This window comes from Gigantopelta aegis, chromosome 10 (assembly GCF_016097555.1).
Source record: "Gigantopelta aegis isolate Gae_Host chromosome 10, Gae_host_genome, whole genome shotgun sequence".
Classification (NCBI taxonomy): domain Eukaryota; kingdom Metazoa; phylum Mollusca; class Gastropoda; order Neomphalida; family Peltospiridae; genus Gigantopelta; species Gigantopelta aegis.
Genome location: NC_054708.1, coordinates 11,293,148 through 11,320,110, shown reverse-complemented (window position 1 = coordinate 11,320,110; position 26,963 = coordinate 11,293,148). Strand labels below are relative to the sequence as shown.

Genomic DNA, 26,963 nt, shown 5'->3' with positions numbered 1-26,963 from the left:
TTTTAAATGAACGTACATCAATCTAATTAAAATTAGCTCCACAATTACATGTGGATCTAACACCAGCCAGTTGGAGCTCATGTCCACCAATCAAAACCTTACTTGCAGAATCCTGCCAGTGATTTAAAACTCAACACTGCGTAGTCCCCAATGTCCAGGTAACATTTCGTCTGTAAATAATAATTTAAATATTGACCAATCACACTTCGCCTTTTATAACGTTATTTGGGAGCATACAAATTCAAAAAATATCGGGCGAGTCTATTTTAGTGGCCGCAGTACAGCGAACCATACCAATACGTACGGGGTGGGTTATCAGTCTTCAATTTTACATTAAAAATTATTTATTTATTTATAAAAACCCCCAACTAAATCAGTCTTCAGTTTTACACTACAAATTATTTATTTTATAAAATAAAACATGTTTTAAGGCATTCCTAATTCACACGAAACATGTCGTATACCCTCAGAATAATTCGGAATGTTTTCAAATTATTTTTAAATTACTGGCAGGATTCTGCAAGTAAGGTTTTGATTGGTGGACATGAGCTCCAACTGGCTGGTGTTAGATCCACATGTAATTGTGGAGCTAATTTTAATTAGATTGAACGTACATGTAGCAAAAATGTTAAACTGTACTTTCTGCTATATTGATGACCTCGTTGTATTCGATAATTACATGACAATAACAGCAGTTCACCTTGCATTGATTTATCAACCACAGTTAGAAATAAAGGTTAATAACAGAAAGTAATCCTGCTAGGTCAGGTCAGGTCATAGATTTTAACGTGCACATTCAGGCCAAGCTGTTGTAGCACACGCCTGTCATGGGCGCAGGTGTGGACATTCGCCGGCTCCTCCGTCCAGTGCCTCGTTCCACGAAGCGATCTTAGCATAAGATAGCTATGCACTTACGGTGATCTTAGGGCTAAGATCGCTTTGTGGAACGTGGTCCAGGACAGGAAAAGGTTTGGGTTGGGTGGGAGAGAGGGTTGGTTTTGGTGCTCTTGAATTTCAAAATGTTGCGTATTTTCTTGAAGGTAATTTCCAAGTACTTCATAATGTTTTATAGCCAACATGTAGATGCCATTTTGATGATATGAAATGGGATACTATACCTTATGATAAAAATGTTGGAGGACTACACCTGTACTCTTAACAGGGGATGCATGTGTTGGCGGTGATTGGTGATGATACAATTTTTATGAATGTGATGTGATTTGTTTTTGATAAATATATTCATTATTCTGTTACTAAGGTTATAATAAGCAATTGCCGAAAATATTTAACATGTACCTCGGGATAATACACCGGGTTAGTACCTTTAACGTCTGTTGTGTGCTATAATTTCATTATCTTGGAAAAAAAACCAAATATAATAACTTTAATAAAAAATAAAATTGAAAATCGTTGTTTTAAATTATAAATTTTTAAGTTCCAGATGCCAGGAAAACGTATTTTACAGTTTCAGAGATTTAAATGTTCCGGGGGAGCATGGCCCTGGATCCCCATACAAAGTTCATATCAAGTTCAAGCAACTTCATATCCAAAAGGCCCCGACATAGTCGAACCCTCCCTCTCGAAATGCTGGCTACAGGCCCGAGTTGGGTGTACATTGTACATGGTACAATTAAAAGTTAATATATTATGAGTTTTATTTTCATGTTTGCTGCTACAGTTAAACGTGTTTTAAATCTTTCAAATGCGGTGTCACTATAAGACTGGGTTATTTCCACTCTTTATGAAAATGAGGGGCGGGACGTAGCCCAGTGGCAAAGCGATAGCCTGGTACGCGGTCGGTCTGGTATCGATCCCCGTCGGTGTGTCCATTGGGCTATTTCTCGTTCCAGGCAGTGCACAACGATTGGTATATCAAAGGCCGTGGTATGTTATATCCTCTCTGTGGGATGGTACATATAAAATATCCCTTGCTATTAATTGAAAAATGTAGCGGGTTTCCTTTCTAAGACTATATAGCAAATGTTTGACATCCAGTAGCTGATGATTAATACATCAATGTGCTCTACTGGTGTCATTAACCAAAACAAACTTCAAACAAATTGAACTTTGTGAAAATGAGGCTTGTTCTTAACGCAAGTTTCGTGGGGGGGTTTGTGAGGATTTTTTTCTTTGTTTTGCTATTTTATTGTTTTGTTTTGTTTTGTTTTGTTTGGGGGTCCTTTTTTAGGTTTTGTTGTTTGTATGGTGTTGTTTTTGTCTGTTGTTTGTTGTTATTTGATGCAATGATACATGCATGTAAGAGGAATGATGGGAGGCTATATTATTGGGGAAACTATATAATTAAAATTGTTTTCCTTATGGATATTTCAGAATTTCTTAAACATAAAACCTTGATTTTTCGATAAATAAAATACTCTGGACATAGTCACGTCTGGGTTTTATCCCTCCAAAGGTGTTAATTGATTTTGTAATGCATGGAAAAGGTTCATATTTATTATTTGAGGAAAGAAATAAAATAAATTCGTCTCTTTGACGGTAACAGAATGTATGTACTTTTCTAATATTTTGTAGCAATTCCAAAATTCCGAATACTAGACAACATTTCCGGACTCTTTGGAAAATTCCGAATAGTTGGTAGCCCTGAGTTAGTCACGTCTGTCCTGTATACAAACGACTCTTATGTTAGGGTGAGACTATTAACTGTCACGGCGGAGGTGTCCAACTCGACAGTAGCGTTGTAATCCCCCCACCCCCACTATCGACTTACGTCGGGTGCCCTCAGATTAACAACCAAATCGGTCGTAGGAGTCGTATACGACGATAATAAAGTTGTAAGAGCGCTCAGACTAGCAATAGTCGTAGAATTCGAGAGATCTTCACAAACAATACGGACACAAATGAAGCCGATAATAGACACTAAAGGCGACACCACACGATACAAGTGCCCTGTACAATAATGGCGGATTGCATAGCAACGGATGAAATCGTAATGTCTTGTCACAATCGGTTATTCTCGTCTAAGGCACTCGTATCATATGGCATCGCTTCAGAATATAAATAACACATTTTCATTAAAAGTGTTTGTTTTATTTGAAAGACAAATTGAGAAACAAAGGTACAATGGATAGTGCAAAAAAAAAAAAAATTCTATGATGTTTGTTTTGTGATTAATTTTATATTTATCTTTTTTTATTCCCTTAAATAAGACTTCCCCATATTAATGTTGTTGCTATTACCATATAGGTCGAAAATTACAAAATAGGCCATAATACACAGCAGAAAAGTGCAGTACATATAAACGTTTGTCGATGACGTGGAAATTAGTTTTCAGCAATTATAGCTATTCACTGCCATTTTACACCAGAGCCCCGTTCCACGAAGCGATCTTAGCGTTAAGATCACCTTAAGTGCATTAGGTAGTTATGCATTTAAGGTGATCTTAGCGCTAAGATCGCTTCGTGGAACGGGGCCCTGGACGAGAGTATACGTTGTTTTCAGCCTGCAATAAATACAGACCGGCCTCGCTGGTGTAGTAGTTAGGCGATGGAAATTTAGTCTGGTAGGTACTGGGTTCGCATCTCGGTACTGGCTCCAACCCAGAGCGCGTTCATTGACTCATCGGCGAAGTGAAAGACCACTGCACCAACCTCTCTGAGTTAACCACTAACTTATAGTCCTGTACAGACAACCTAGATAGCTGAAGTGTGTCCAGGACAGCGTACTTGAATAATTCCATGTCCTAGACAGGCATCACATATAACTGAGATGTGTTCTCAGGACAGCGTACTTGAATAATTCCATGTCCTAGACAGGCATCACATGTAACTGAGATGTGTTCTCAGGACAGCGTGCTTGAACCTTAGTTGGATATAAGCACGAAACAAAGTATAAACTAACAATGAATACACTAAGAACTACAGTCTTGAATAATGTTGGCCCGAGTACTCTGCCGTGTTTTCGCTATGCAGTTATCTCTGGCGGCAGAGAGCGATCATAATCTTCCAACTGTCCGTCTAGCTCTCGAACGGCAGAGTACTCGGGCTGGAATAATGTTGGCCCGAGTACTCTGCCGTGTTTTCGCTATGCAGTTATCTGTGGCGGCAGAGAGCGATCATAATCGTCCAACTGTCCGTCTAGCTCTCGAACGGCAGAGTACTCGGGCTGGAATAATGTTGGCCCGAGTACTCTGCCGTGTTTTCGCTATGCAGTTATCTGTGGCGGCAGAGAGCGATCATAATCGTCCAACTGTCCGTCTAGCTCTCGAACGGCAGAGTACTCGGGCTGGAATAATGTTGGCCCGAGTACTCTGCCGTGTTTTCGCTATGCAGTTATCTCTGGCGGCAGAGAGCGATCATAATCGTCCAACTGTCCGTCTAGCTCTCGAACGGCAGAGTACTCGGGCTGGAGTAATGTTGGTATCACATGTAGCTTGTAGCACCGTTGGCACTGGTTTCCTTCACATCCAAAAATAATTACATACGGGGGCGGGTTAAGGACTTTGTTTTAATACTTCACAGAATAAGAATAAATCATTTGGCTCTATCTGCACTATGAACTAGAAATGCCTCCATCGTTTGTGCACAATGATTTATCTGTTTCATTGTGTACACTGGTGCATCCGCGTTTGAGCAATGGACGAAGGTATGGACGTGCAGTAAAGCCAGACATACCTAACGTTGCATTCCCTTTGAATCATTCATATGTGAGCGAATAATCAAACATTTAAATGTCTCGACTATCATAAACGTTTTCGGTGCAGTGTGATGAACATCCATAGGTGCAACTATAAACCAAGTTTAATTGTGACAAACTGATCTAAACACGTTTAACCAAACAGTTGCCGCCTCCTTTAGTAAAGTAATACTTATGTATCTCGCCGTTTTACTTCGAGACAAAAACCAGTCAAACATATTCAGTAGACATTATGGTGGTAACGTTCATCCCACCCCACCCAAAGCCCCGACGCTATTTGATCAGTTCTGGACTAGTCCCGGGCCCATGCTGATGAAACTCATAGAGTCCAGACTCAATCTCTAATGACGTCACACACATACAATTTGTATGGCGTTGTCACGACATTAGTATATCAGACTCTGTTAGAGTCTCGAGTCTAGACTCTAAAAGGTTTTATAAGCACCAGGCCTGGTCAAGTTGACGTCTGCGCGTCTGGAATTGGTGTCTGATTCACGGGGATCCTCGACGTCTGCTCGCGTGTAGGTCCTCCTCCTCCTCGTTAGATCTGCTCATCTGCTGAGGAGAATCTTAAGGTGAGCTAGTCGCGCCTTCTCCAACTCTCTGGGTGACCGCTCTTTGTCAGCGGAATCGGATTCTTGTCGTCTGCGTACAATAATTCGGTTACCTGGGTGCGGAGGATTGTCTATGTCCTGAAACAAACACAGACCATTATTAAGAAAGCAGATGAGCATCATATGTGAACAAATCTGTGAATATTTTGATCGTATTTTATTTTAATTTATTGTCATATTTATATCCTATTCGGTTACCTGGGTGCGGAAGATTTTCCATGTCGATTATTAAAAAGAAAGCAAAACAGACGAAAAAAAGAAGAAGCTATGTATCATCTGTGACCAAAATCTACATTTTCATCGTATTTTATTTTAATTTATTGTTATGTTTATATCTAATTAAGGTAAAAGAACGGTCCTTTTGACAAACACTTCGGCTATCTGTTTGTACACGGCAGGCATTGGGGTATTAGAACGAGCGGTCAACGTTTAGTATATATGACTAGCAGTAAATCATATTTTATTGTTCACTTCCTTCAAGCAGCACATCACATACCTTGGTATTTGATATATTAGGCATCGGACTCTGATGGCCAATATACAAAGAAAGCTATCCTTGTCATATGACAGCCATGGGAGTCAGGACATTACTTTACTATCGTCTCTCAATATAGTATTTAGTTCTCCATAGCAGTTCAATAATACCCTAATAAAATATATGGTTCTGAAAAGTTAAAACATATTACTGTCTTTATGTTGACACTGGCAAACAAGTTTTGTAACGTATATAAATACGTGAAATGACAAACAGTGTGTGTGTATGTCACTCGGTGGCACAAGTGTCTCTCCACAAATGAAGACCATACTAACGGAAATATATCCACCCAGGGATCAATGTAATTATGTCGCTATATATTTGCCGTGTCACGCTCTGGTTTAAGTTCCTCGTCCTTTACCCTGCCTTTATACACGATCAGTAATTGTCCATTTGTATTCAAACACGGTCTAAGCTTGTTAATCCGGATTTATGGACTGTTAATTATAAGGACGATAATTGCATTTTGAAAACCTATTTTAGAATTTAGCCACACGAAATATAAAAGTAACAGTTAAATAAATGCCACAACTGGCAGTCACTCTTCCATCAAGCCGTATCAAATCAGTTCTGTTGTAAGTTATCCCACCCCACACCATTACAGAACCACCACCATATCTGTCATGTTGTTTAATGGTACAAGCATTGTAACGTTCATTACGACGCCGCCAAACGCTCGATCTTCCATCTGCATAGTCAAGATTGAATCGAGACTCGTCACTAAACACTGTATCGCGCCAATGACGCAGTTGTCGTACCCGGTACTGACGCACCCACTGTAACCTCAGTCGCTTGTGTTGGACTGTCATGTTGATTCCAATCACTGATCGTCGACGTTTTAAACCTGCTTCTTTTAGCCCATTGCGTACTGTTCGATCGGTGATTCTTAGCCGAGAGACAGCCCTGAACTCAAAGTTTATTTTGGAAGATGGTTTAAATCTGTCCCGTAAAGAAATCAGCCAAATTTGACGGTCCTGCAGAGCAGTGGTTAATTTACGTCGTCCTCAACCAGGTCTCATTTTGACATTACCGGTTTGTCGGTACAGGTTGCATAACCGTGGTATTACAATAATAGACTTCCCAATAGTAGCTGCAACCTGTCTCAGTGATTTTCCTGACCTCACCATACCCACAACAGACCATTTGTCTGCTAATGTCATGTATTGGTTTGCCATGTCAAAAACGTTTACAAACAGTAATTTACATTCTTCAGTAACTTTTATACCCGCAAGAACAACACAGAACTAACGTGGAAACATGTTCTGCACGTGCATTACAGAAACTGGGGAGGGGAATTGTGTTGTCACAGTTAATAGCGTTAGGAACAAGGTGGGCATTAATACTAAATGTACAATCATGACCATATATATTTATAGTATAAAATTATTTCTTTCCATCAGTAGATATAGATGGATGGATAGGGTGTGCGTGCGTGCGTGTGTGTGTGTTCTGACAACTGTCAGATGTTTACTATTGTACGAATGGGTTGACAGTTTAGGTGGGTGTCTAAAATCGAAGTGTATTCTTATTTAAAAACAAACTAGTGCTTTGACACTAAAAACATTGGCCTGTGCTTATAAAACGTTTAACTAATGACGTCACAAGCATGCAATTTGTATGGCGTTGCCATGACGTTAAAGTCTCAGATTCGATAAAGGACACAACATATCTACGAAGTTTTTGAGACTTTGTTTCAGATACTTTGTTTCCAAAAGAAATTTGCTGACACTTTGTGGCCATTTGAGTCTTGAGTTTAGACTCTAAGGGCCGAATTTACAGAGCCTGTTTTTCTTAAACGCAGGTGTTTAAGCATTGTAAATGCGTGTAGTTACACGCGTGTAAGTCATAAACAAGCTTCGTAACTTTGGCCCTAAAGGTTTTATAAGTGCTGGGCCAGGACACTTTGTACATGTGAATGTTATCTTGAATGGAGTTTTACCTGAATGACATATCGTCTTAGACGCTCCACCCTGGGTCCACCCTTTGGGTTATCCTGTTTGAGCCACGAGTTGATCCGGTCCTCCAGGTCGGTCAAGGCCGCGTTCTGGGCCTCCGGGTCGATGACGTAACCCATGGGAGAAGGGTCCGTGTACTCCGAGCCGTCTGCCAACTCTTGGTCGTAACCTTCATCCTCAGGGTCGCGCTCCGCATTGGCGATCGACCGGAACGACTTCGGGGTCACCGGCCGCCAGTAGCCGTCTGCTTCCCGACTAGGCGGACTGATTCGCGGACCCATCAACATGTTCGCAGCAGAGCCCGGTGGAGGTCGCTCCATAGCCCTTTCCTTTTTGTTTCTCAGCTTCAGCTTAGTCCTTTCTCTGACTCGTATAACGTAAAACACACTGCCGGGTCCGTACATGTCAATTAGAGGTCCTTTGTGATTGAAAAACTCCTTCTCCGCCTCTGACACAGTCACCATGTCTTTGTTTTTGTCCTTCTCTAGGACTACTTGTGGTCGATTCTTGGTTTCGATGATGTCTACCAAGTATCCTAGCAACGGAATGTCTTGTTTGTGAGGTAATAGAGAAATCCGGGCCTCGAGTTTGATGCCAAGCTGTTTTTGCATCGTGTCAATGGTTCGTTGATACCGCCGCACAAACAGACGAACATAGTGTTTTGTTTCTAGGACAAGAACTGACGTCTTCTCTTTACACACCGCGGTCTGCATGTAGGTATTTAAATCCAACAACACTTCAGCATCGCCTGAAAATAGAGATTAAAACCATGAAACAGTTATCACATATTGCACAGTGTTGACGGCAAACTACTGTTTCTTGTACAACGCAGCTTGGGATGAAGGGAGTATGAAGTGTTGCTATTCTTGCATCCTCTGCAAAATACTAGTATTTTCATAATAAAAAGTGAATAAAAGTGACCACAACGTTTCGTCTATGTATAGCATTGGAACGGTTTCCTTGTCCTTGTGGCAAAACCTCCATATGGCTATATTAATGACATCCCCATTACTTTACGTAATCAGTGACTGTTATGTGTTTAGTTTTTGGAGACTAGAAATGTTTTATTTAACGACGCACTCAACACATTTTACTTACGGTTTTATGGCGTCGGACATATGGTTAAAGACCACACAGATAGAGAGAGAGGAAACCCGCTGTCGCCACTTTATGGGCTACTCTTTTCGATTAGCAGCAAGGGATCGTTTATATGCACCATCCCACAGACAGGATAACACATACCACGGCCTTTGATATACCAGTCGTGGTGCACTGGCTGGAGCGAGAAATAGCCCAATCGTTTTTTGGGGGACTATGTCACAAAGCTCTCTTAAGGAAAATGGGATCGTCCCTGCAAGTAGTTTTGCACTTCACCGCAGTCTGATATTGTAAAGTTTCTCGAGTCTGATGACTTTGGTCTCTGGTATAGAAGTGTGACTCATGCTGAGAGGAACTAACCTGCAGTTTCTTTTCATAGGCTCTGTTCGATTAATCACACGCTCGACTCAGCGAATCACACGTTTTGACCCACGGCTTCTGTTTGGTTTGTCTGTGTTTTTATAATGTCATACATTCAGTAAAGCCCACCATCTTGTATTACAATAACCTTCCTATAAAGAAAGCTTTTTCCTAACCCGCCTATATATAATATAAATATATATATATATATATATATATCACCAAGTGACTGTTTGACTCTTCATTAGATTAATTTGGGTATAGACTTTAACTTTTGGAACCGCGTACTGATGTAACATAGCCTACAGGGGAAGTAATTGTGTCTATACTGGACTCAAAATGGAAGACAACTCTTTTCACTTTATCGCTCAGGTCTCACTACAGGGTGTATACTACCAAATCAAATCCCATAGACGACAATAGTAACATATGTGGCTAAAACTCCTACATGCAACGTATCAATCGACACAGACGCCATGGATATAAATACTACCACCCCTCACCCTTAAAGTGAATCACAAAAAAGTGGGTGTCAAGCTGCTCATTTCTGAGATAACGGGTAGCGTCTATGACTACCCTAGTTCCGCACAAAATTTGAGTACTTTTTTTTACAGGTACCCTATACATGTACCAAGCACAAGGCTACTTGACACAGTGGTACTAGATGAAATAAAATTGCATACATTTTTAGCCCACATGAAACTATTTTTTTTTACAACCAACACACTCACATTTATAACCAATCACAGGACTTGTGGTGTTCACTTCCCTATCAAAAGTTGGGTGCACCTCGAACTTTGACCCAGCCGGAAGTTATTTGGTTTAGTACTACCTACACAGATGTCATCTGCGATTGAAACCCATGTTAAAGTTAGACTAAACTCCAACAAGAGCCTTATGTGTTGGAAATATGCATACCCGGACCACCAACACATACTGACACTTTAACAAATGAAAAACGCGTAATTTTAGAATTAATAAAAAACCGTGATTATTCGAGCTAACTGGGGGCAGCCATTTTGTTTCGTTTTTGTGACGTCCGGTGGTATAGCTTGGGGCGAAGTGACGTCAGCTCAGGTCCAACTTCCTATTATCCACAGTGTAAACAAATGCTCTAATTTACGACAAGGCGCTTCGCTTTCATCAACCTGACTTGTAAAACAACATAAATGACTTGATAGTATAATAAACTATTTAACTAAATATATTTCAGTTTGCATCAATATAACGAAATGGAGTTATAGTATTTTTTTCTTTTAAAAAATCCAAAGAAAAAATGCATATTATTAGGCCTATTGGTAGGATACGTTCGAGCAAAAACGACCACTCACGATACCCAAGTGATGATTTTCTTTTCTCTGGGACTACGTAATTGGTTAGTTTTGTGATTTTAGATGGGAAAGTCTACTTAATCAAGGGTTTTACAGAATTACTTACAGTAATAAAGCTGGTAAAGTCCATTACGAATTGAGGTTAACACACAATACCCTGTGATCTTAATAAAAGAGGCACGTATTTTTAGTGTGTCTAGACACAGTGTCTAGAGACCGTCTACATATACACCTGCCAATCAAGAACCACAGGTACAGGCCACGGAAAGAAAAGACCAATTAAGCAAGAAAACACTCCGACTATTATTTCAGTACGTGGGTTAATTTATATACAAAATATAATACAGTTATTTCAACACTTTGACAATGGTGGTTTATTTTGTATTGAAAAATAAACCACATATACACGTTGCTGTGTTACTGGGATAGATATTGTTACAGAACATTGCGATGCATCCGCAAAAATCAGGTATGTTTTGTTTCTTCATTTCGAAGACTAATTCCTGACGTGACACGTTAGGTATTACGTAACCACCAGCTCGCCAGAGGGCGTATTCACTGGGATGGTACAAAATGGCTGCGCCCGTTATATATAATAGCCGTCACATTTAATCGTTTTATTAATTAACTGTACGATTATACTTGTTGATATTAAGCAATAATGCATATTATGTATCGTTGAATATGCGCACCAGTCCAAAAGCCTTGCTTTAGCATTCCTTTAAATTGCCTAACTTCAAATGAAGATTGCCAATAGAACGGGTTCTCGTTGGCACTAACAACATACACCATTCCGAACATACATTATATAACCATTTATTTTCACTCCAAAATTCAAAACATTTCCGTCTCAGTTTTTTGCTATATGTCCGCATCTGGCTTTAATACTGGTCCGAACAGGTGGTTTATTAACCTATTCACTCCGGTTGTCTCTTACGCTATACACTCATGTCCCAAAAGGTCAATGCACAATATTACAAAATAGCATGGGCAAAATACAGCCAGAAGGCTTAACATTACACATACATATTGTTTTAATTCTTCACCATTTCCTAGAAGTGAATATGTGAACCATAACTTGCGATCCACTTTTAGGAACTATAGTAGACCGTGATGAATAAACTCTCACCCGTAAGTGATCTGTATAGTGAGACCTCAGATATGCTCATTTGTCACTTTGAAGTACAAAGCTTAAGTTTAAGAATTTAAGTAAGCTTAAATAGATCCATTCTCGTAGGTGAATAGCATGTTCATACCAATAGTTTCTAAAATGATCAGAACACAGGCCCGTAGCAGGAGGGGGCCCGCCCCCCAATAATTTTAGCTGGATTTTTTTGTGGGTTTTTTTATAACCTTTACATCTCGACTGAATGTAAAAGTTGAAGCGAGACTAACGGATCGAGAGTAACGGCAAGAGTTACAGTAACGGGCAAATAACCTTTGAATCATGCCCGGACCCCCCAAATAACTCGCGCTCGTTCAATTGCCCCCCCCCCCCCCCCCCCAATAATGTCCACCATGCTACGAGCCTGGAACAGCTATATGACGTATATTCCATTATTACTATTACGTAGACGAATGGTACGTTTTTCGTTTGTTGTTTTGTTGTTGTTGTTTTGTTTTTGTTTGTTTTGTTTTTTGTTAGGCTTTTTCTTTGAGGGGGGGGGGGGGGTCTTGTTGATTTTGTTTTGTGCTTTTCATCTTTTTTCTTTCTTTTTTTCTCTTTTTTTTTAACTTTTGGTAGGTTTTGTTATTGTTGTTTGTTTTTGTTATTTTTGTATGTTGTTTGTTTGCTTGGTTTTTTGTTTGCTTTTTAACGACGCCCCAGCACGATGTTACGTCAACATCTGTTGGATTTCAAGCATTTAGTAACTGTGACACTTAGTCCAAAATGTCGGAGAAGAAACTTACTCCCGCAATCAAATCCTTCAGAATAATAATAAGGGACTTTGATATAAACACTTCCTCGTCAATATGACTCCTTTTGATATTTGAGACATGGATCTCTGGTTGGAACGACAAATAATCCAGTGGGTAATTTCCGAGGGACATCATTAAACAGTTTTTGTAATCAGTTCTATGCCAGGGGTAGGCATTGGTGTGGATGTATCCACGTATGTATGAATTCCGCCCCTACTCCCTAAAAAACCACTGGTTAATAACATTATGTCAATTTAGTGAATATATTATGCGATAACAGTTATTAAACGTCTTATAGGTGACCCATATTTCATAAAGCCGCCTTTGAAGTTAGATTAACCACGAACGTATCTTGTTTATTGGTGTTTATCCGGGTGTCGGAATAATAGTCAAACGATCACGTGGTATAGTGCGTGTCAACACACACTACCCTCTCCTAACCCGCAACAGCCATATAGAAACATTGCAGTTAATAAACGTACCATCGCGAACTATGCTTGTTTAATTTATACGTATTTTAGTATCGGTTCATTCTTCAAATAAATGTCTTTGATGGCTGTGTAAGCTGACAACAAGTCTTCTTTATTGACTGGGAAACGTTTGCTGGAAACGTTTTACTGGTAAAAGACGTGTTGTCGTTATGTCTAAGACGATACGTTGGGAAGTGGGAACACTGGAGGTTTGTAACAAAGTGCCGTAAATAACTAAATAAAAGCTGGCAATCTGCCACTGGGTCACTTTAAGAGAGTACTAGATGTATTCATATTATTATAATTCCAATATGTGACTACACCTTTGTTATAAACGTTTGCATTGGTCTGAAAGATATCATGTTATATAATAAAAAAAATAATAATAATAAATAGAAACATGTTCATAACGCATGAACCTCATCTGTGTTTATGTGATTAAAGCGAAATTATTTATTTAGTTTTAGGAATTGTTATGTAATGAATTTATTTTACTTAAAAGTCCCATGTAGCTTTTTAGAAATTGTTTGTGTTTACTTTTGCGTTTGAACACGAACAAATATTATGGTGTATACAATCAAATCAAATCACAAAGATAGTACTTACATAATATGTGGCTAATGTAGCGTAAGATAAATTTTGATTAATGTTTATATCACTACCTTTATATCTTTTCGTATGTCTTGAACTTTGAAGATATAAGGGCGGGACGTAGCCCAATGGTAAAGTGTTCGCTTGATGCGTGGTCGGTTTAGGATCGATCCCAATAGGTGGTCCCACTGAGTTATTTTTCGTTCTAGCCAGTGCACCACGACTTGTATATCAAAGGCTGTGGTATGTGCTATCCTGTATGGGGGATGGTGCATGTAAAAGACCCCTTGCTACTAATGGAAAAATGTAGCGTGTTTCCTCTCTCTTACTACTAGTATGTGTTAGAATTACCACGTGTTTGACATCCAATAGCTGAAGATTAATTAATCAATATGCTCCTGTGATGTTGTTAAACAAAACACACGTTTTGAAGATATACTTTAATTTTATTCTGCGGTAAAGTTTAAGACATTTGGATAAAAGAGCGAAATATTGCGATGCGTGGGGATCTAACAAAAAAGGGCACATGAACTAACTCTTCAAAAGGGTATCCCAATGAAATGTTTTTAAAGAAGAATAAAGGGGTACTTGAATCTTTTAGGAGGTACGGGATCCCTTCCACCTCCGTGGATTCGTGGAACCGCCTCTGTTGATATACAGTACTTACCCACACATTCGTTTATGCCAAGATAACATAGCTTTGTGCTTCTGAAACTGTCTCTCTTCTTGATGTTACATTGTTGTGTTTCCATCGGGGGACGATTCCTCTCCCTTCTCACGAGTCTGGAATGAATATAAATACACTCAACACAATTAATTAAGGCCCACTGGACTTTTGAGTAATTCGTTGCTAGTGATATATTATTTCAGAAAGTTATAATCACAGATAACTTGTAAACATTGTTTCAGTTAAATATGGCCCGATGTATACACAACAATATTGTACATGATGGATGTTTCGTGCATCTATGAAAACCACCGAAATACACATTTATTCCGATTGGAGAGAGAGAGAGAGAGAGAGAGAGAGAGAGAGAGAGAGAGAGAGAGAGAGAGAGAGAGAGGGGAGGGAGGGAGGGAGGGAGGATAGAATGGATGGATGGATGGATAGAATGGATGGATAGATGGATGGATATATGGATGGATGGATAGATGGATGGATAGATGGATGGATGGATAGATAGATAGATAGATAGGATATATAGATAGAACAGATAGATAGAGAGATAGATACATACATACATAAATAGATAGATAGATAGATAGATAGATAGATAGATAGATAGATAGATAGATAGATAGATATAATAGATATATAGATATAATAGATAGATGGATGGATGGATGGATGGATGGATGGATGGATAGATAGAATAGATGTTTAACGACACCGCAGCATGTAATTCGGTTAGGAGTAGTCACGTAACGATTCTTGTCATTTTATTCGATCTAAATTGTTGTTTAAATGAACAAGGTTAACGGCATGCAGGGCCGTACCCTGATCAATATCCACGGGGGTACTACTTTTGATAAACAAATGAAACACTATACAAATTAAACCCTGAGATGTGCATGCTATTTTCTGGAGTAAAAAAAATAAAGAAAAAAGTGAGATTCTCAGGGGGGAAAGTGCCCCCACCCACCCCTGTCCCCCCAGAGGGTACGGCCCTGGCATGCCACTACGTCGACACCTTACAAAGAAAGAAACTGTATTCATGTTTTAGCATATTTAAAGAAACAAATTTATTTTTAACCAGAAGTCTTTAATTATTCTGACACAACTTTAAAATCGTCTGGTACAAAATAATTAGATTCTTACTTTTCTGCTTCAGTTGTATTGGCAGCTTTGAAGACCTTACAGTACTGAAACGGATGTACGCAGGGATCCATTTGTACTTCTATCTGGCCACTGTGTAGACAAATAAATCAGATTAATCATTTGTATAATATACTCAGAGGTAAAAGTTATTGTGACACACAAGAGACAAAGATAATTGATGATAAATTTTTACTGGCGTGTATGAAACGTTATAACATGGAAAGAGAAATGTCCGAAGGTATGGAAAAGAGCAATAGTCCATGAAAAGGGCGCACCTGCCATATGCAAATGAGCCACATCACTAGAGGGCGTCCAGAGCGAAGTTCACACAGTCAGTAGCGAGTGTGTCCACCTTGAGCATTGATACAGGCCTGGCACCGTCGTCTCATTGAGGCCACTAAACGCTGGAGAAGGTTCCTGGGAATGCCATTCCAGATCTGAGGAAGAATCAGCGTGGTTCGGATCCATGTGTCTTGGCGAGGGTTGTCACGGGCGGTCGGCCGCTACGGGGACGGTCACTGATCTGGTTGTTTTGTTGATATTATTGCCGTAAGTGCCATATAGTGTGTCTGTGGACGTTGAATTGACGTGCGACGTCACGCTGCGAGGTCCCAGATTCAAGCATACCTATGCCTCGCCATCTGTCATTTTCACCGAGGCGTGGCATGATAAAATTGTATCAAACAGTTCACTAATGGTGTTTTTCTGACTTCTGGACTTCTGAAGGCTGCATAGAGTGGCAATGATTTGCGACTGAATGTCTGACCTTTTATGGTGAACACTGGACAGGATTTCTCCCGAATATTCCATGTTTCTTGCACAACGCATGCAATCTCTACAACAACTGCTTGGTTGCATTTCTTTGAGCTGTTTCATTCACATTTTCTCTGGTTTGCATCCATAAATCCATTCACAAATGTATTACTCCAAACAATCCATGTCACAATAACTTCTGCCTTTGAGTATATATACAAAACAACCCCCAACATATTATATACAATGGCACTGTTGCGACGATGTCATTAATTTATTTGTATCGGAATAAGCTTACATAAATAGTATAATATATTTTGTTTAGATCATACAAAATTAATGTAGTTAAGTGTCTTGAAACGCAGCCCAGTGGTAAAGCGCTCGCCTGTGCGCGATTGGTCTGGGATCGATCTCCGTCGGTGGGCCCATTTAATTGGGCTATTGCTCGTTTCAGCCAATGCTCCACATCTGGTGTAACAAAGGCTGTGGTATGTGCTATCCTGGCTGTGGGATGGTGTATATTAAAGATTTCTTGCTGCTAATCGGAAAGACTAGCCCATGGCGTGGCAGTAGTGGGTTTCTTCTCTCATTATGTGTAGTTATTAACCATGTGTCCGACGCCATATAAACGTAATTAACACGTATTGTGCTTCGTTAAAGGGACTATGCTGAGTTTTTTGTAATATGCTTCTGATTAACAAAAGCCTTTTTAACAACTACAATCACAAGTTAAGTATATTTTCTTGTTTAGTAGATCAATGTCTGTAGTATATTTAATGTGTTTTTGATCATCCTAATGTTTGTGGTAGCCAAAATTTCTTTTTACTTCCTAATACATGCTTTCGTACAATTTTAGAAGGGGGGGGGGGGGATTTAATCTTGGATTTTAGAAACATTCAGGTGATCAAAATACGTTGCATATAAAGACACTAATATTCTAAATAAGAAAATACCTTTCATATGAAATGTTAGTCATTAAACATGCTCTGTCTGTCAAAAACGTGTTACAATAGCAAAACAACTGACAAAAGTCTCTTTAACCCGCGACTATTAGGTGTGACAATACAGTAACTGCAACAATATTGTAAAGGAAAAGAAGTGAGCTGAAGAGAAGTAAATACATCATCCACAAATAAACAGAGACAATCAGAGAGATAAAAGAAGGAAGGCAATGTTTTATTTAACGACGCACTCAACACATTTTAGTTATGGTTATATGGCGTCGGACATATGATTAAGGACCACACAGATATTGAGGGAAGAAACCCGCTGTCGTCACTTCATGGGCTACTCTTTTCGATTAGCAGCAAGGGATTCTTTACATGCACCATCCCATAGACAGGACAGCGCATACCACGGCCTTTGATGTACCAGTCGTGGTGCACTGGCTGGAGCGAGAAATGAGAGATAGAGAGAACACTGACAGATGTGATTATAGTAAGTAAAATGCTCTGTCTGTCGGACACATGTTACAATATGGATAGTCCCTTTAAATAAAACATTCCTTCCTTCCTTTCCTTTTTAAAACAAATTCTGATTCTGCGTACCTGGTTATGAAGTAAATGTTCTTGACGTGGTCTCCCTGGCGGACAAGCACGGCGTCGTAGGAGTAGTTCTCCAGGTAGAGCGCCATGGTGAGCTGTTTGCGGTACTTGGGCGCCCACGACGAGAACATCGGGTTCTGCTCGATGAAGCGCTTCTTGGCCTCGAACTCCTTGGCCAGCACGTCCCGGACCGACCGGTTGTAGAGGTGGCGGTCCACCACCAGCAGGTCAGTGTTCTCGTCCGCCGTGATGGACGCTGTCCGGATACAGTCCTCAGACTCCAGGGCTACCTCGCCGAAAGGAGCACCAGGGCCTGGAAACAGTGCAACGATGCGTTAACATTGTAAAATACATATATAATGAACTCCACTGGAAAGGCAACACCCAATTATCAGTTGGTATTGCTATTGTGCGTGCGTGTGCGTGTGTGTGTGTGTGTGCGTGTGTGTGTGTATGTGTGTGTGTGTGTGTGTGTGTGTGTGTGTGTGTGTGTGTGTGTGTGTGTGTGTGTGTGCGTGTGTGCGTGTATGTGTGTATGTGTGTGTGTGTGTGTGCGTGTGTGTGTGTGTGTGTGTGTGTGTGTGTGTGTGTGTGATTGTTATAGAGCACACAATGACCCAAATCATTGTATACAATTTGGGGGGTTATTTATTGCTTACCAGAATGCAGTTATACACAATGTATTAATATTTCTTCTCATATGATTTTTACAACTACACGTATGACTGGTGCGTTTCCATTGGAGTTCAGTATATATACTAGCTGTGAATTAACTTTTATGTACAATTCCATGTGTTCCCTTATTCTATATTTTCATTTTAACTTATGTTCGTGCTTATGTCCAATTAAGGTTCAAGCGCGCTGTCCTGGGCACACATCTCAGCTATCTGGGCTGTCTGTCCAGGACAGTGGGGTTCGTTGTTAGTTAGTGGATAGTGAGAGAGAAGAGGATATTGTGGCCTTACACATACCCACTGAGCCCTTAAGAACTCGCTCTGGGTTGGAGCTGGTACCGGGCTGCGAACCCTGTACCTACCAGCCTGTAGACCGATGGCTTAACCACTGCACCACCGAGGCCGGTCTTATTTCTATAATTACCTTACATCTTTTGTTAAAGTAATTATAAAATCTTTGTGTGTCGACGATGTCTATAACTTCCTCAACTGTTTAATAGAAAAAATAACTACTCCCCACCCCCATCCCAACTTTAACAATAATCCCCCCCCCCCCCACACACACACACCTTTCCCGTTGGAAGGGAATTAATATATCACTGGCCCCTCTAGCTGCTGATATATTCTGACGCCAATGAAGAACGTGTGACGCTACAAGCCCCCACCTATCTGAGTGAGGCTACAAGCCCCCACCTATCTGAGTGACGCTACAAGCCCCCACCTATCTGAGTGACGCTACAAGCCTCCACCTATCTGACTGACGCTACAAGCCCCTACCTATCTGAGTGACGCTACAAGCCCCCATCTATCTGAGTGACGCTACAAGCCCCCACCTATCTGAGTGACGCTACAAGCCCCCACCTATCTGAGTGACGCTACAAGCCCCCACCTATCTGAGTGACGCTACAAGCCCCCATCTATCTGAGTGACGCTACAAGCTCCCACCTATCTGAGTGACGGGGTATCCCACCTATCTGAGTGACGGGGTATCCCTCCTATCTGAGTGACGGGGTATCCCTCCTATCTGAGTGACGGGGTAGCCCACTTATCTGAGTGACGGGGTGGCCCACCTATCTGAGTGACGGGGTGGCCCATCTATCTGAGTGACGGGGTGGCCCACCTAGTTGAGTGACGGGGTAACCCACCTATCTGAGTGACGGGGTGGCCCACCTATCTGAGTGACGGGGTGGCCCACCTATCTGAGTGACGGGGAATCCCACCTATCTGAGTGACGGGGTAGCCCACCTATCTGAGTGACGGGGTAGCCCACCTAGTTGAGTGACAGGGTAGCCCACCTATCTGAGTGACGGGGTGGCCCACCTATCTGAATGACGGGGTGGCCCACCTATCTGAATGAAGGGGTGGCCCACCTAACTGAGTGACGGGGTAGCCCACCTATCTGAGTGACGGGTAGGCCACCTATCTGAGTGACGGGGTAGCCCACCTATCTGAGTGACGGGGTAGCCCACCTATCTGAGTGACGGGGTAGCCCACATAACTGAGTGACGGGGTAGCCCACCTATCTGAGTGACGGGGTAGCCCACCTAATTGAGTGACGGGGTAGCCCACCTAACTGAGTGACTGGGTAGCCCACCTATCTGAGTGACGGGGTAGCCCACCTAACTGAGTGACGGGGTAGCCCACCTATCTGAGTGACGGGGTAGCCCACCTATCTGAGTGACGGGGTAGCCCACCTATCTGAGTGACGGGGTAGCCCGCCTAACTGAGTGACGGGGTGGCCCACCTATCTGAATGACGGGGTAGCCCACCTATCTGAGTGACGGGGTAGCCCACCTAACTGAGTGACGGGGCAGCCTAGCTTGTTGCGGTCAAGCTTCCCGTCTTTCTTGTAAATCTGCTCGGGCTCTGTGGGCGTGTCTTCCTCACCCTCCTTGTCCTTGTCCAGGATGTAGATCGACACTTGGCCGCTGAGGATGATGTAGAAACTGAAACACAACACATATTGTCATTAACAACTCAGCGTGTTGTAGAAACTGAAACACAACAGGTATTGTCATATACCATTAACTACTCAGGATGGTGTAGAAACTGAAACACAACAGGTATTGTCATATACCAGTAACTACTGAGGATGGTGTAGAACCTGAAACACAACAGATATTGTCATATACCATTAACCATTGAGGATGATGTAGAAACTGAAACACAACAGGTATTGTCATATACCAGTAACTACTGAGGATGGTGTAGAACCTGAAACACAACAGATATTGTCATATACCATTAACCATTGAGGATGATGTAGAAACTGAAACACAACAGGTATTGTCATATACCATTAACCATTGAGGATGATGTAGAAACTGAAACACAACAGATATTGTCATATACCATTAACTACTGAGGATGGTGTAGAAACTGAAACACAACACATATTGTCATATACCAGTAACTACTGATGATGGTGTAGAAACTGAAACACAACAGATATTGTCATATACCATTAACCATTGAGGATGATGTAGAAACTGAAACACAACAGATATTGTCATATACCATTAACCATTGAGGATGGTGTAGAAACTGAAACACAACAGATATTGTCATATACCAGTAACTACTGAGGACGGTGTAGAAACTGAAACACAACAGATATTGTCATATACCAGTAACTACTGAGGACGGTGTAGAAACTGAAACACAACAGGTATTGTCATATACCATTAACCATATAGGATGATGTAGAAACTGAAACACAACAGGTATTGTCATATACCATTAACCATATAGGATGATGTAGAAACTGAAACACAACAGATATTGTCATATACCAGTAACTACTGAGGATGATGTAGAAACTGAAACACAACAGGTATTGTCATATACCATTAACCATTGAGGATGGTGTAGAAACTGAAACACAACAGATATTGTCATATACCAGTAACTACTGAGGATGGTGTAGAAACTGAAACACAACAGATATTGTCATATACCAGTAACTACTGAGGATGATGTAGAAACTGAAACACAACAGATATTGTCATATACCTTTAACCATTGAGGATGATGTAGAAACTGAAACACAACAGGTATTGTCATATACCATTAACCATATAGGATGATGTAGAAACTGAAACACAACAGGTATTGTCATATACCAGTAACTACTGAAGATGATGTAGAAACTGAAACACAACAGGTATTGTCATATACCATTAACCATATAGGATGGTGTAGAAACTGAAACACAACAGGTATTGTCATATATCAGTAACCATTGAGGATGATGTAGCAACTGAAACACAACAGATATTGTCATATACCATTAACTACTGAGGATGGAGTAGAAACTTAAACACAACAGATATTGTCATATACCAGTAACCATTGGGGATGATGTAGAAACTTAAACACAACAGATATTGTCATATACCATTAACTACTGAGGATGGTGTAGAAACTGAAACACAACAGATATTGTCATATACCATTAATTATTGAGGATGATGTAGAAACTGAAACACAACAGGTATTGTCATATACCATTAACCATATAGGATGATGTAGAAACTGAAACACAACAGGTATTGTCATATACCAGTAACTACTGAGGATGATGTAGAAACTGAAACACAACAGGTATTGTCATATACCAGTAACTACTGAGGATGGTGTAGAAACTGAAACACAACAGGTATTGTCATATACCAGTAACTACTGAGGATGATGTAGAAACTGAAACACAACAGGTATTGTCATATACCAGTAACTACTGAGGATGGTGTAGAAACTGAAACACAACAGATATTGTCATATACCATTAACCATTGAGGATGATGTAGAAACTGAAACACAACAGGTATTGTCATATACCATTAACCATTGAGGATGATGTAGAAACTGAAACACAACAGATATTGTCATATACCATTAACTACTGAGGATGGTGTAGAAACTGAAACACAACACATATTGTCATATACCAGTAACTACTGATGATGGTGTAGAAACTGAAACACAACAGATATTGTCATATACCATTAACCATTGAGGATGATGTAGAAACTGAAACACAACAGATATTGTCATATACCATTAACCATTGAGGATGGTGTAGAAACTGAAACACAACAGATATTGTCATATACCAGTAACTACTGAGGACGGTGTAGAAACTGAAACACAACAGATATTGTCATATACCAGTAACTACTGAGGACGGTGTAGAAACTGAAACACAACAGGTATTGTCATATACCATTAACCATATAGGATGATGTAGAAACTGAAACACAACAGGTATTGTCATATACCATTAACCATATAGGATGATGTAGAAACTGAAACACAACAGATATTGTCATATACCAGCAACTACTGAGGATGATGTAGAAACTGAAACACAACAGGTATTGTCATATACCATTAACCATTGAGGATGGTGTAGAAACTGAAACACAACAGATATTGTCATATACCAGTAACTACTGAGGATGGTGTAGAAACTGAAACACAACAGATATTGTCATATACCAGTAACTACTGAGGATGATGTAGAAACTGAAACACAACAGATATTGTCATATACCTTTAACCATTGAGGATGATGTAGAAACTGAAACACAACAGGTATTGTCATATACCATTAACCATATAGGATGATGTAGAAACTGAAACACAACAGGTATTGTCATATACCAGTAACTACTGAAGATGATGTAGAAACTGAAACACAACAGGTATTGTCATATACCATTAACCATATAGGATGATGTAGAAACTGAAACACAACAGGTATTGTCATATACCAGTAACCATTGAGGATGATGTAGCAACTGAAACACAACAGATATTGTCATATACCATTAACTACTGAGGATGGTGTAGAAACTGAAACACAACAGATATTGTCATATACCAGTAACCATTGGGGATGATGTAGAAACTTAAACACAACAGATATTGTCATATACCATTAACTACTGAGGATGGTGTAGAAACTGAAACACAACAGATATTGTCATATACCATTAATTATTGAGGATGATGTAGAAACTGAAACACAACAGGTATTGTCATATACCATTAACCATATAGGATGATGTAGAAACTGAAACACAACAGGTATTGTCATATACCAGTAACTACTGAGGATGATGTAGAAACTGAAACACAACAGGTATTGTCATATACCAGTAACTACTGAGGATGGTGTAGAAACTGAAACACAACAGATATTGTCATATACCATTAACCATTGAGGATGGTGTAGAAACTGAAACACAACAGATATTGTCAATACCATGAGGATGGTGTAGAAACTGAAACACAACAGGTCATATGTCATATACCATTACTGAGGATGGTGTAGAAACTGAAACACAACAGATATTGTCATATACCAGTAACTACTGAGGATGATGTAGAAACTGAAACACAACAGGTATTGTCATATACCAGTAACTACTGAGGATGATGTAGAAACTGAAACACAACAGGTATTGTCATATACCAGTAACTACTGAGGATGGTGTAGAAACTGAAACACAACAGATATTGTCATATACCATTAACCATTGAGGATGGTGTAGAAACTGAAACACAACAGATATTGTCTTATACCAGTAACTACTGAGGATGGTGTAGAAACTGAAACACAACAGATAGTGTCATATACCATTAACCATTGAGGATGGTGTAGAAACTGAAACACAACAGATATTGTCATATACCAGTAACTACTGAGGATGGTGTAGAAACTGAAACACAACAGATATTGTCATATACCATTAATTATTGAGGATGATGTAGAAACTGAAACACAACAGGTATTGTCATATACCATTAACCCTATAGGATGATGTAGAAACTGAAACACAACAGGTATTGTCATATACAATTAACCATTGAGGATGATGTAGAAACTGAAACACAACAGGTATTGTCATATACCAGTAACTACTGAGAATATAATTTAAAAAAATTAAATCATATTTTATAAAACGCACGTGCGTCTGAGAAGTAAGTGTTATAGGAGTCGAGTTCCAGTCAATTTTTAAGGGTATTTCACCGCGTTCACGTCACAGAGTCTTGTTTCACACTGTTGCAACTTTATCCAAAGTGAGTTACAGGTTTGTAGATTGACTAAACTTTGTGTCCGTTTTCACGGGTTGAAATTAGGGTCTGCGTCTTTAAAACTGTGCTTCACGTGATATGCACTACGTCACTTTGCAGCATAGTTAAATGTATCTGCAAATGACGTAAAAAAAATATATTGTATTTTGGAACTGAACTCTTTAATTATTGACGCACAATCTTCAGATGCTTAACAGATCAGAGCTTGGAACGTAACGCCAAAGTTCATAGTCTGATGGCGGAACATCGTTAAAATAAGAATACATATTATACACTTACCAATCGCCCCTCTCTCCTTGTTTGATGATGATATCATCTCGTTTGATGTGAACAATTTGACAATTTCTGATGATATCCTTGAGGTATTCTGAAAAGAAAGATAAAACATTATTGCTATATCCTCATCTTCCCACACTTTTGTCGGCTCTGGAAACAATATACGTAAATATGAATGACTAAACCATTAGCATTTCAAAAATCGTATCTCAGTCTAAGACAGAGTCCAAAGGATGTAGAAGTACTGCCTTATTCTTAGGATAATACAAATACTTTTCAGCACTGACTGAAAGAAGACTGCCACTCCCAATACTGGATTGACAAATTTATTGAAGATAGAATAAATAAAGTTTGTGTTTTGTTTAATGATACCGCTAAAACACATTGATTTATTAATCATCGGTTATTGGATATCAAACATTAGGTAATTTTGACAAATAGTCTTAGAGAAGAAACACGCTACAGTTTTACATCAATAGCAAGGGATCTTCTACATGCACCATCACACAGGCAGAGTAGCACATACCACGGCTTTTGATACACCAGTCGCCGTGCACTGGCTGAAATGAGAAATTGCCCAATGAGCCCATTGATGGGGATCGATCCCAGTCTGACCGCCCATCAGGTGAACGCTTTACCACTGGGCTAAACTTGTACTCGTGAATTACTGTCCATTGTCTAAACAGTGATGATATCAAGCGTTCGATAAAGTTGAGCGCATCCATCGGATTTCTCCACCTAAAGAGGAGTAAAAAAAGATCTGTGTTGGCGAGATTGCGCTACGCTGCATAAAGAAAATTTGCATTGAGTTGGAGGGTCGGCCCCCACCCCTAACCCCTGCTCAGTAGTTACAGCCTAGGGTTTTCCAGGATTCTGGTTTAGAAAACAAACGTCTGGTATCGATAGAAAGTAATTTATTAACAGTAAAAGTATGAACTGCATGTACCCCCAAATGAAAATATAATATGTTAAAGGTGTATGGTATGTGTTATCCTGTAAAAATAAAATAAAAGCATGCTTCTCTGAAAGACATTTGAATTGGGGAAATTGTGTCATATATAATTATTAATATTGTTAATGAATTACCAAATATTGTTTTTAATGGTCCAGAGATATGCTCCCCGTGCATTATTTGTAGGCCATTTTAAACAGGAATCATCACGGAAACGTTTTCTTTCTCTTTAGACCAAGAAGCACGGTTACTGTACGTTTGCTACTTATCATAATAGCGTATTTGTTTGTTCTTCTAAATGCATTCTGGCATATAATTTACAAAATATCAGTACAATAAAATATATTTTTGTAAATCTACAAGTAATCTCTATATCTGTTTTGGTTACCGTCTTTGAATGAAGACCGACTTGAATGAGAACGTGAAAAGCTCACTTAAATTTGAATAAATATGTGCACGGCGAAACCCCGGCACCATAGTGTAATCGCTTTGAAAGACACATTTTTACCGTCTCCATTTGATACACAGAATAGAGGTGTCGGCTAGAGTGAACGCTCATTATTCGACATAGACTGCCCGGTACAAAGCACACCTGTGTGTGGGAAGAGTATCCGCTGGAAAGGGTAGAGAAATTTATTTTCAGAAGTGTTGTATCAAAGGGTTTTTTCCGCGTGTTCAATAACTTTAGCTATTTGTAATAAATCTCCCGTACTATGAATAACTTTGGCTATTTGTTGTAAATCTCTCGCACTCTCAATAACTTTTTGGCTATTTGCTGTAGATCAGGTGCAATTTTCCGCATGGTGATCATTTACAAATAAAGTTTGAAGAGAACCTTGATAGGTTTCGGTATAACAACTGTCTTTGCGTCACTTTGTGATTTCGCAATGACGAGGGTTTTTGTTTATTTATTTATTTATTTATTTTGTTTGTTTATTTATTTATTTATTTATTTTAATTTGTTTATTATTTTTATTGATTGTTTCATGTCCAATATTAAAGAAAGAAATGCTTGTTTAACGACAACTTGACGTGTTGGCAACTGAAAGAAGGAAAGAATGTTTTATTTGATGAAACTCTGCACAGTTTAATTAATACATGGTGTCCGACATGTGTATGGTTAAGGACCATATAGATAACTAGTGCGGAAACCCGCTTTTGCAACGCAATGAGCTACTTTTTCCGATTAGCAGCAAGGGATTTTTTATATGCAGAATCCCACAGACAGGACAGTACATACCACGGCCTTTGTTACACCAGTTGTGCAGTTGGTTGTGTCATTAAATAATACGTTGTCCGCATTAAGGCGTGTAGGTGCT

General features: G+C 39.8%; 1 protein-coding gene across 1 annotated transcript in view; it reads right to left on the bottom strand.

Moving 5' to 3' along the window:
* Positions 1-3,054: 3,054 nt before the first annotated feature.
* LOC121382607 overlaps positions 3,055-26,963 on the bottom strand; it is a 37,302-nt gene continuing 13,393 nt past the window's right edge. Inside the window, exons 2-8 of the mRNA XM_041512125.1 lie at positions 24,696-24,783; positions 20,112-20,263; positions 17,647-17,956; positions 15,347-15,436; positions 14,195-14,310; positions 7,742-8,505; positions 3,055-5,345 (exon numbers count right to left, since the gene is read on the bottom strand). Coding sequence (XP_041368059.1) covers positions 5,205-5,345; positions 7,742-8,505; positions 14,195-14,310; positions 15,347-15,436; positions 17,647-17,956; positions 20,112-20,263; positions 24,696-24,783 — 1,661 coding nt within the window. The 3' untranslated portion in view covers positions 3,055-5,204. The remainder of the gene's footprint in view (positions 5,346-7,741; positions 8,506-14,194; positions 14,311-15,346; positions 15,437-17,646; positions 17,957-20,111; positions 20,264-24,695; positions 24,784-26,963) is intronic.